Source organism: Tauraco erythrolophus, chromosome Z (genome assembly GCF_009769465.1).
Source record: "Tauraco erythrolophus isolate bTauEry1 chromosome Z, bTauEry1.pri, whole genome shotgun sequence".
NCBI lineage: Eukaryota > Metazoa > Chordata > Aves > Musophagiformes > Musophagidae > Tauraco > Tauraco erythrolophus.
Genome location: NC_141496.1, coordinates 12585752 through 12597046, shown reverse-complemented (window position 1 = coordinate 12597046; position 11295 = coordinate 12585752). Strand labels below are relative to the sequence as shown.

General features: G+C 63.5%; 1 protein-coding gene across 2 annotated transcripts; it reads left to right on the top strand.

The window, feature by feature from the left end:
- The first annotated feature begins 1982 nt into the window (after positions 1 to 1982).
- On the top strand, positions 1983 to 11174 carry TMEM8B (transmembrane protein 8B). 2 transcript variants are annotated; one of them, XM_086629548.1, is made up of 13 exons: positions 1983 to 2186; positions 5160 to 5349; positions 5841 to 6048; positions 6203 to 6336; positions 6471 to 6730; positions 7016 to 7371; positions 7824 to 7920; positions 8078 to 8246; positions 9664 to 9806; positions 10005 to 10183; positions 10274 to 10420; positions 10494 to 10610; positions 10839 to 11174. In XM_086629548.1, exons 1-13 carry the CDS (start codon positions 1985 to 1987, stop codon positions 11172 to 11174), a joined length of 2538 nt encoding a protein of 845 aa, XP_086485674.1. In that variant the 5' UTR covers positions 1983 to 1984. The 2 variants fall into 2 exon arrangements, with proteins under 2 accessions (XP_086485674.1, XP_086485673.1); XM_086629547.1 differs by having other exon boundaries at positions 2048 to 2186; positions 8123 to 8246.
- Positions 11175 to 11295: the final 121 nt, after the last annotated feature.

Sequence of the window (11295 nt, the reverse complement as noted above, 5' to 3'; positions counted from 1 at the left end):
CGAGGCGCGCGCATTGTCCCCTACTCCTCGTCCCCAGGACAGCAGAGGGAGAACCCCACCACGGTGGGCACACCGCGTCCTCCGTGACCCCGGTGCTGCGTGGCCGTGGGGCACCCCACGCACCTGGGGGACGTGGGGCCATGGAGGGGGAGCTCCTAGAGGGTTGTAGGACTGTTCCGGGCACCCTCAGCCCACCCGGCCCTTCCCATGTGACCCCCACGCTGGCTTAGCCCCAGGGACCCTCCCTCCCGCCTCCACTCCAGTGCCTCTGCCTCCCCCCGGGACGGCTTGCAGGCTCCCCATGAGGGTCCCGCCTGGCCCAGCACCACCATGGGTACCCACACCCAGCTCCGTCGCCCACAGGTCTTTGTCCCACGGAGCTCCAGTGGGACCCGGGAGCCTTTGGGGACTATCCCGGGGGGAGACAGGCTCCTCTGCAAGCAAAGGAGAGCGGGACCAGGTTGCTTCTGGAAGGACCACGGGCCTCGCGTATCCCTGTGCCAGGGGCTACCGGCATCAGAGCTGTGCCCTGGGCAGAGCTGCCCACCCAGGAGGTCTGTGTTGGGGAGAAGACCCGGAGCCATACCTGGAGAGGGGCTGTGCTCTGAAGAGGGGAAGTCGGGATGGACCACCGGGGGAGGCTGCTTCCCCCCTGAGCAGGTCCCGGGATGCTCTGTAACGGGGGAACAGGATGGGAGCGGGGCTGGCACAGGGCAGAGCACCCCGAGGAGTGGAGCTGTGCCCACGAGTCACCTACCTGCCTCTGCCATGGCCAAAGAGGACAGTGATGTCAGGGGAGTTTGGGGATGATGTCAGGGGAGTTTGGGGAAGTGTGATGAGATCATTTCCAGTTGGGATGCCCTCATCTCCACAAGTAATGCCCAGACCCTCTCACCTGGACACCTCATCTATAAGACAAACATTCTAATTTATTGTGACAATACAGCAGCTGCTGTTACAAAACCACCTGCCCCCACTGAACAGCCCCTATAGTAAGGTAGCCCCCCAGCCCCCATAGGTAGCCCTGTCTACCTCCCATCCCCTCCCCACAAGACGCCCTGTTTGCCCCCAGCGTTGTAGCCCCCTTGTCCCCCTACACTCAATCCCCACGGCCCCTGTGCCCCAGCCCCATGGCCCCTTTCACCAATGTCCTGTGTCTCCCTTGTAGCCTGGCCCCATGGCTACCTGCATCCCAGCTCCATGTCCTCTGTTCCCCAGCCTGTACCCCTGTCTCCAGACTGTATCCTTGTCATCAGCCCTATATCCCTGTCGCCAGCCCCAGTGCATGCCCCCAGCCCCATATCTGTGTCCTCAGCCTATATCCTTGTCCCCAGCCCCATGTCCCTGTCCTCAGCCTGTGTCCCTGTCTTCAGTCTGTGTCCTTGGCTCCAGCCTGTGTCCCTGTCCCATACCCCGTGTCCTCATTCCCAGCCCATGTGTTTGTGGCCAGCCTCCTGTCCCTGACCCCAGCCCACATCCCCGACCCCAGCCCACATCCCCACTCTCACCCTATATCTCTGTTCCCAGGCCCAGGCCCCTGTTCCCAGCCTCATGTCCCTGTCCCCAGCCCCGTATCGCTGTCCCCCGTCATTGTCCCTGTTCCCACCCTATATCCCTGTCCCCCATAATTGTCCCTGTTCCCACCCTATATCCCTGTCCCCAGGCACATATCCCTGTTCCCACCCTATATCCCTGTCCCCCATAACTGTCCCTGTTCCCACCGTCACGTCCCCAGCCCCATGTCCCTGTTCCCACTCTACATCCCTGTCCCCAGCCCCATGTCCCTGTTCCCACCCTACATCCCTGTCTCCAGCCCGTGACCCGTCCCCTCCCGTGTCACCGCCGCCCGGTGCCCCGAGCAGCAGCGGGGCCACCCCGGAGGGACCCGGTCGCCGAGGGGGGCGGGCCGCCGCCGCCGGCGAGTGACGCGCGCGGAGCCCAATGGTCGCGCGGGGGCGGCCCCGGGGGCGGGGCGAGTGACGTCATGGGCGCCGGTGCGCGGCGGGGCTGCTGGCGGCGCGCGCCCCACGGCAACCGGCGCGGCGGCATGGGCCGGCGGGGCGGCGGGGGCGGCGGGCAGCGGCGGCCGCTCGCCCCCCCCCTCCGCCTCCCGCTGCTGCTCCCGCCGCTCCTCCTCCTCCTCCTCCTCCTCCTCCTCCTCCTCCTCCTCCTGCCGCCGCCCGCCGGTGAGTGCCGCGGGGGCCGGGGGCGCGGGGGGGGGCGTGGGGGCGGCGTGTAACGGGTGTGGGGCCCACGCGCGGCGGGGCAAAGGAACGAGTGCGGCGGGATGGGGCGCGGGGGTGCTCGTGCGTGGGCCGCGTGCGCGGCGGGGCGCTGGGATGCACGGTGAGGGGTGCACGTGCAACGGGAGTCAGGGGCGCAAGCAACGGGGCACAGGGCGCGCGTGCCGTGGGGTGGGAGGTCTGCGTGCTGTGGGGCGCGGGGGGGGGGGGTGCGAGGTGGGGAGCGGGATGCTCGTGTCGTGGGGCAGGGGGGCCGTGCGTGCGAGGGGTGTGAGGTGCACGAGCAACGGGATGTGGAGTGTGCGTGCAATGGGGCAGGAGGGTGGGAGAGAATGGGGCGGAGGGGTGTATGTGCAGTGGGGCGCAGCGTCTGCCGGTCGTGGGATGCAGGATGCAAGAGCGATGGGACGTGGTGAGTCTGTGCAACAAGCGATGGGGTGGGTGCGCATCCAGTGGAGTTTGGGGCACGTGTGCAATGAGACGTGGTGAGTCTGTGCAACAAGCGATGGGGTGCACAACCAGTGGGGTCTGGGGCACATATGCAACAGGGCAGAGAGGTGTGCCCAGTTGGGTGTGGGGGGTGTGTGCAATGGGGCAGGAGGTGCACATGCAATAGGGTGTGAAGTGCGTGTGCGATGAGACACAGAAATGTGTATGCAATGGTGTGTTTGCATAATGGGACATGGAGATGCATGTGCAGAGGGTACCAGCTGCCTGTGCAATGGGGCACAAGGATGCACGTGCAGTGGGGCATGACGATAAGCATGCTGTGGGGCATGGAGTACCCGTGCAGTGGGGAGTGGAGATAAATGTGCAGTGGGGCGCAGAGGTTTGTATGCCTGGAGGACGCAGGCCATGCACACGCCGTGGAACACCCAAGGGGGACACGTGTGCATGGGCAGTGGGCCCGGGGGGCTGCAGAGGCGGGGCAGAGGGCTGTGCGTGCAGTGGGGCAGCGGGGATGGACGCCCAGCAGAGAGGGGGATGTGCGTGTAGCAGGGCGTCGGGATGTGCGGGAGGGACACCGGCGGGACTGTGTGAGGCCATGAGCATGCCGTGAGGCACGGGGAGCTGGCTTGGTGACGGGCGTGCGGAGGGGTACCCGGTGGCGTGGCAGGGGCATCCCTTGTGGAGCGGGGGCAGCTGGCCGGGGGCTGCCGGTAGCCCGGGGCGGGGGCGCCGTGGGGTGGCCGCGGGAGCTGTCCGCGGTGCTGACCGCCGCTCCCGGGAGCTGCCCGCGGTGCTGACCGCCGGCTGGGGCCTGGGGCTGTGGTCCCAGGGTGGGGGGTCCCGCGGCTCCGGCCGCTGGCCTGGGGCAGAGGGACACTTGCTTCCCTCCTTCCCCCTGCCTTCCATGGAAATCCCGGTCCGCCCTCCAGCAACTCCTCCGTGCTCTGACCACACCCCCATGGGGTTTCAGCCTGACCCTCTGCCCGCAGCTGACTCCCCCCGCCTTGCCCCGGGGAAGTGGTCATGGGGAACCGTGATAGAATCGGGAAGTTCCGAGTGCTTCCCTCCATGCTGCCTTCTGGAGTTGTGTTCAACATCCTCTCCTCCCTGGGGTCCCCTGCCAGGTCACTGTCTCCACATGGGAAGGGGAGCTGCGGAGTGGCTTGGTGGTTCATGGTGGGGAAAGTGAGATTGGATGCTCTTGCACTGAGTCAGGTATTTCATGTCTGGCTTGTGCCGCTGTCAGTGAAGGGAAGGAGGAGCTGCCTTTGTTCCAGGCAAGGGAGCAGATGCATGTCAGTGTACAGCCAGCTGGGGCTGCACACAAGCAGCAAAAACACACGTGCGCACAAGCACATGCGCGCGTTTCCAGCCAGGCACAGGCTGTGCAGAGCAGCCCTTCTTCTCAGGTATCCCGCTCCCCACTGGACGAGTCCTCGTGGGCACAGCCCTGCTCGCAGCCCATCTTCTGCTGGCATCTCCCTTGCTGGCAGCTTGTGCGGAGGTGCATCTAATTCTTGGTACATCTCTGGGGAATAATGGATGAATCTCCCAGACTGGAAGTGGGGAATTGTGGCAATGGTAGGGTGAAGTTACAGATGTTGTCTGGACACCAGGTCTGCCTTGTCTCTACTGTGCCAAGAAAGTGTCTGTCCCTCTGCTGCCAGGGCCCTTGGAAATCCCTGGAAATCAAACTGTCAGACAGTTGGGCAGAGAGAGTTGGCCTCAGTGAGAGCCGTGGGCTTGCAGGAAGTGTCTTGCAGACATGGGGCTGTGCACAGCCACGCGTACCCATGCATGTGGGTGTGCACGCCTCCATATTGCTGTGCACGCAGACAGCACCCACGTGAGCATATGTGCACACATATGTGCACCATTCCTCCTCCGCAAACCATGGGAGAGCTGAGGAGCTGTGCAAGAAGTGCACTGCTCACTCCTTCTTCTGGTGGCTCTGATGTAGGACTCTGTGGTTTATGATGGGCTTTGTGCTGAGCCTCCTTGGCAGGCAGGGAAGCAGGGAATCCATATCCCTGTGGGAGATGACCTGTCGGGGCAGGGCTGGAGTCATGAGGAATGGCCCTTTGTTATAGGCAAAATGTGGGAAGCAGGTTCCCACTGAAGAGAACAATATGTTGAAAGAGGTAAGCTGACCTGGGCAGAGCCTGAGCAGGCAGGGTCGAGGGCTCCTCAGGCTCCAGAGGATGAGCACCCAGATCTCCGGGAACTGGGCTGGAGGCAATGCCGAATCAGGCGCGATGCAGGCTGTGCCAGGGCTGGGAGGTACAACTGCGCACGGCTGACCTCAGCCCTGGGGACACATAAAATGGCACAGCTCCAGCCTCTCCTGCCTCTGACCTGCCCATGTGGGGCATGTTCAGAGCCTAGGTGCGTTGGCCTGGCCTGTGAGGGGTGCTGCACCCCCCTGGTCCCCCTGCCCCACTAGAGTGCCTTGGGTCTCTTCTGCAGATGGGCTCTTTGTGACAGACTACTTCACCCGCACGCCACGCAAGCTCAGCCCCTTCCGCTCCTTTGCCAGCATCGAGCTCTTCCACTTCCATATCCCTGAGGACACAGTCATCGCCATCTGGAACCTCATCACTTTCAAGGAGCAGGGTGGCACATTTGGGGATCAATGTCCAGATCGTAGCATCACCGTGTGAGTAGGCAGCCTGCCCTGGCTGTTTCCTTCCTGCCTGCCTCTGTCTGCCCCTGCTGCCCCTTGCTTGGACTTGCCCTGGAGCCTGCCTGCTCTTGTCTGCTTCTTCCCTTGCACAGGCACATGTACACACATGCACACATGCAGAGGAACACTCATGCATGCACATGTACACATCTGTGCACAGATGCATGTGCACACCTGCATATTTGCACATACATGCACACACACACACATGCCCACTCCCCATGATTCATCTTCCCAGGACTGTTGCAGGCTTTGCTCTTTTGTGCATCTCATACATGAACAGTTTTGCTTGAACACCTACCCAGGGAAGCTCACAGTCTCCAGCAAGGTCCCAGCTTATGAGTGGCTTCCCGTGCTGTCTTTGAGCTTCCTGACAGCATGGAGGACAGATCCCTACACGTAGGGCAGGCTGACCCTGCACCCATGCCCAGCCCACACCCTGCTAACTGCTGTCTCTCCTGCAGGTATTTCCGCTCAGGGGCTCCCTCCGTCATTAACCCACTGCACACACACTTCCCCAGGGACACAGCTGTCCCTGGCTCCTTCGCACTGACCCTCACCTGGACCCTGCCCAACCGCACCACGGGGGTGTTCAATGTCACCAGCCCACTGCCTGGGGACTGGTTCCTGGCTGCCCACCTGCCTAAAGATGAGGGCAAGATCTCCGTCAAGGTGAAGGGCTTGGGGGGACTGTGAGGTGGCAGGGCTCGCTGCAGGGCGCTGCTGGCATCTGACTGTCCTGGGCTGTCAGGACCCAGGGCAGATGTCCCAAGCTGGGACAGTGCCCCGTGTCCCCTGCCCTGTAGTGACTGTCCTGTTGGTGCAGGGGCTCTACGAGGAGTGCCAGTATCTCTTCCAGCCACAGCTCATTGTGCAGCGCCTGGTGAATATTGCTGTGCTGTACCCCGGTTATGTCACCGAGCAGAGCATGGCCCCCCACAACCGCTCCTGCCTCTACAAGTGAGTGTAAGAGGGTCTCCTAAGGAGGAGGCATCCCCAGGGTGGGGAGCTCAGGGTGTCCCATCCCTCTGGCTTGCCTCCCCAGCCCTGTTGGTCCCTGCTGAGAGACCGGATCTGACACGGCTGTCCTGCAGGGTGTTCGTGCCCAGCTACACGTCACGAGTGCTGGTGGAGGTGCTGCGGTGCCGCGGGGCTGAGGGCTGCCCGCTCTGGCTGCGCGTGCGAGCGAAGGCTCCCCCTTTGCACAACTCCACAGCGCTGGACTGCCGTGAGCACACTCCCTGCCAGCTGGCACTGGACCTGCCCTTCTGGCAGCACTGGTACTACGTGCTGGTGGAGAAACACCCTGGGGTGCCGGGCACCATCTCCTTCCAGGTCACCGTGCAGCTCACAGGTGAGGGTGTGCTGGCAGGTATGGGTGGGGGGCAGGTATTCTTGACTCTGCTTGGGTGACGGGGGGAGGGATAAAAGACGCCCACAGGGTCTGACCCCACCTGGGCACAGGGTGATACCCAACTCTGCTGGGATGGGGACACTGGGAGAGGTGTCAGGGATGGGTTGCAGATGGAGGTGATCTGGGTTGCAGATAGAGGTGGGCAGTGGGCAATAAGGGGAGGTGGGAGCTAAAAGGGGGCTGGAGGGGCTATGCGGTGCCCAGGCTGACGACTCTGCCCCCCAGACTGCTCCCGACCCAGCCTGGCCCGGCCACCCTTCCTGCCCTCCAGTGCCTCCATGAACATGCCCCACTCCTTCGGCTCCGCGGGTGGGCTGGCGCTGGGGGACAGCCCTCCGCCCGCCAGTCCCAACGGCACGAAGCACCCGGTCCCCATCCCCACCGTCTCGCCCACCAGCGAGCGGTGCTGGCCGGTCCGCCCCACGCTGCGCAACGAGCTGGACACCTTCTCCGTCCACTTCTACATCTTCTTTGGGCCCAACGTGTCGGTGCCGCCTGACCGCCCTGCTGTCTTTGTCATCAACCTCCTACCAGTGCTGGACAGTGGTGGGGTGCTCAACCTGGAGCTGCGGCTGAATGTGGTGAGGTGGCCGGGCTGTGCTCCAGATGGGGAAGGGCAGCCTGGGGAGGATGGGCTGGGACATGGGTGATGTTGGTGCTTCAGCCGGGTGAGGGAGAGGATTTGGGGTGCTCTTGGGTCATAGGTCATGGTTTGGGAGGTTTTGGGGGATGGAGCACAGATTAGGGTACTCAGAGGGCAGGATGCTGGCCTGGATTTGGGGTGTTCGGAGGTGATGGAACACAGATTAGGGTGCTCTAAGGGCAGGATCGTGGCCTGGATTTGGGGTGTTCGGAGGTGATGGAACACAGATTAGGGTGCTCTAAGGGCAGGATCGTGGCCTGGATTTGAGATGTTCTTGTGTGATGGACAGTGGGATAGGGCACTGCTAGGTGGTGTGCTGTGGTCTGGGAGCTGTCAGAGCAAGGGACATCCCCGGCACTGGTTTAGGGCTGTCTCCTCCTCTGCCGTCAGAGCTCCCTGTGTGGCGAGAACGTGACAGTGTTCGGGTGTCTGAACCATGAAGTCCCGCTGACGTCCGGCGACAACTCATCTGTCACCTGCGAGACAGGTAGGCTGGGCTGTGCGTGTCCGTCCTGCTGTGGCTGTGGGGGTCACAACCGCCATGTGTCTGACAAGAGGCTGGGTGGGACACGGCAGAGACCAGGGTGGCATCTGACCCTGGAGCCTGGCCCAGGGTGCTCTGTCAAAGCTCTGCCCCGGAGAAGGGGCTGCCTGCTGCCCTGCTCACCTGGAGCTCTCCCTTCCCACAGAATCTCTGGCAGGCTTCCTGCTCTCTGTCAACGCCACGGCCAGCCTCAGCCGCCTGCGGATCCCATACCCCCAGACGGGCAGCTGGTACCTAAGCCTGCGCTCACTCTGTGCCACGGAGCACGGGTAAGAGCCCTGGCACGTCCCCTCCCTGTGCGCCCAGAGGGGATGTCCCCACCACGACCTGCATCCGTGTGGGTCCGTGGGTCTGCCTGACCCCTGCGCTGTGTATCACTGCTCACGTGTGTGCATGTGGCTCCGCGGGCCGCGCATCCCCCTGTGACTGCATGGGCACGGATGGCTCTTCCTTGCGCCTGCCTGACCGTCTGCGGATCCCCATGGCTCTTCCCTCCATCTCTCAGTTAGGAAGCACCTGGCAGCTCGTGGATGCCATGTCGGTTGGTACCCAACCGTCTCCGTGGCAGTGCCCATCTGTACCCGTGTGCAGGAGGGGGCTGGGCTGTCACTGTGAGGACAGGGCTTGGCTGTGCATGTGAGGGGGTGGCTCTGGTTGGGCTGCTGTGCCCCTGCTCTGCTCAGCATCTCCAGGGACCGGTGCTGTGTCTGCGGCTCTGCTCCTGGCCTGTGTGTCTGCCTGAGAGCCCTGCGGGGGAGAGGGCCTGTTGTGTGCGTGTGTCTGTGCACATGTGAGAGTCCGTGTGGGGCTCTGTGCTGCGCGGACGGTGCAGTGCGCACGCTCGGTGCATGCACGCAGACGGCGCTGGGTGTTTGGTGCATGCAGGCATGCGGATGGAGCTGCATGCATGTTTGGTGCGTGCATGCAGACAGCACTGCGTGCACGTTTGGGTGCTCACGTGCAGGCAGCTCCGCGAGCGCGTTCAGGTTTGTGCAAGCAGACGGGGTTGCGTGCGTTCTGCGAGCACGTCTGCCCGGATTTGGCTGTGTGAGCACACACAGGGACGGCACACACGCGCGTGGACGTGCCTCGTGCGTGTGTGCGGATGTTGCCAGGTGCGTGTTTGTGCACGCTGGGGTGCCTGCGTGTGCACAGGCAGCAGCTGGTGCGTGCTGGCGGGACGTGGGGCTGTCTGTGCTCCTGCACACTGAAGCTGCCGAGGTGCTGGGTGTGCCCAGAGCCCAGCGCATGGGAGGCGTGGGGCAGCAGGGGTTCTGTGCCTGCTCTGACCCCTCCGCTGAGTTTGTAGTTCTCGCTGAGTTGCCAGTTGCGGTCGGTCCTTCCCCAGTATGGTCACACGCAGGCATTGCAGGGCATGGTGTTTTCACAGCAAAATCCACACAAAATAGGAGCCAGCTGAGTGTGTTGCTACAGGCAAAGTGGGTCTGAGTGCAGACCACGTTCCTCCTGCTCACTCAGCCTGGCACAGATGATTGCAGTGCAAAGATCCTTGGGGACCTGCTTTGAGCTGCCATACGTAGCACCAAAGCAGCTCATTTCCACCCTCGCCCAGTCCCTGGGTCTCCTGTCGCCTGCCGAGTTTGGGGGCGATGGGTGCCTCTGGTGGAGGCAGGAGCTGCTCAAGGGGTGCAGGGCAAGCACTGACCCCCTTCTCCCACACTGCAGGTTCGAGCCTTGCACCAACGTGACGGCTGAGGTGTACCTGCGTGCCTATCTCTCACCCTGCATCAACGACTGTGGCATCTACGGCCAGTGCAAGCTGCTGCGCACCAACAACTACCTGTATGCCGCCTGCGAGTGCAAAGCAGGTGAGAGCTTCCCCAGGTGCCCACGGTGCCCACTGCACCTGGGGACCTCCCTGGCATCCCCCCTGCCTCCCTAGGGGTTGTGCACCCCATTATTTCTCCCACACCAGCTCTCTGCATGGTGCTGGAAAGGGGCTTCCCTGCTCCCTCCCCGGTGCCTGTGGGTGCTGCAAGGGTGACAGTGGCTCTCCCTGGCTGCAGGCTGGAACGGCTGGGGCTGCACAGACAACGCCGAGGCTTTCTCCTACGGCTTCCAGCTTCTCTCCACGCTGCTGTTGTGCCTCAGCAACGTCATGTTTGTGCCTCCCGTGGCCATCGCTGTCCGTAGCCACTACCTCATGGAAGCCGCCGTCTACATCTTCACCATGTTCTTCTCCACCGTCAGTGCGGGGTTGGGGGTGGATGGGGGGACAGGCGAGGGGCCATGGCCATGAGGGGGCAGCTCTCACCCCCTTTTTCCCGCACTCCAGTTTTACCATGCCTGCGACCAGCCTGGCATCGTGGTGTTCTGCATCATGGAGTACGATGTGCTGCAGTTCTGTGACTTCCTGGGCTCCCTCATGTCTGTCTGGGTCACCGTCATCGCCATGGCCCGGCTCCAGCCTGTGGTCAAGCAGGCGAGTGCGGGGACAGGGCGTGCGGGTGGGTGGGGAGGGGACCCATCCTGATGGGTACCCGGCTGCCCCACAGGTGCTGTACCTGCTGGGGGCCATGCTGCTCTCCATGGCTCTGCAGATGGACCGCCACGGGCTCTGGAACCTGCTGGGGCCCAGCCTCTTCGCCTTAGGGATCATGGCCATCGCCTGGGTAAGGACATGCCATCCTTCCCCATCCTCTTATGTCCTCATCCTGCTGTGCTCAGCATCCTGCTCAGCTGTCCAGCCCCATTCCGCTGCCAGCATCTCCCTTCCGCTGCCTTCATCCTTCCCCATGAAGCCCCTACCTGGCTTCTGGGGGATGCGGTGCCACGGCACAGGGGCTGTGCCTGTCGCTGCCGGGGCTGCCTCTTCCAGCCTCTCCCTTTCCCTGCCACAGACGGCTCGCACCATCCGGCGCCGCCACTGCTACCCGCCGACCTGGAAGCGCTGGGCTTTCTACCTGTGCCCGGGAGCGCTGATCGCGGCAGCTGCTGTGCTGCTCTACGCCTTCGTGGAGACAGAGGAGAACTACTTCTACATCCACAGCATCTGGCACCTGCTCATCGCTGGCAGCGTCGGCTTTTTGCTGCCGCCCCGTGCCAAGCCCAGCGGGCACCTGGGGCCGATTCCCCGGCGCAAGGGCTGCGGGTACCAGCTCTGTGTCAATGAACAGGAGGAGCTGGGGCTCGTCGACCCGGCCGTGGCCTCCATCAACAGCATTTGTACCAGCTGATGCCAACGGCAGCCCGGACTCCTCTGGCATGGACAGCAGCCCTGCAGGGCCAGGCACATGGTCTGTTTGCCGGCCACCCGTCCCCAGGAGTGCCAGGACTCCTCTGGGCAGGCGCTCAGCT

What these genes read in the sequence shown, in the direction of transcription:
- TMEM8B (XM_086629548.1), top strand. Translation starts at nt 1,985, where the DNA reads ATGGGCGCCGGTGCGCGGCGGGGCTGCTGGCGGCGCGCGCCCCACGGC. An exon ending in CCAGATCGTAGCATCACCGT is followed by an intron (nt 5,350 to 5,840) that starts GTGAGTAGGCAG and finishes TCTCTCCTGCAG; the next exon opens with GTATTTCCGCTCAGGGGCTC. An exon ending in AACCGCTCCTGCCTCTACAA is followed by an intron (nt 6,337 to 6,470) that starts GTGAGTGTAAGA and finishes GCTGTCCTGCAG; the next exon opens with GGTGTTCGTGCCCAGCTACA.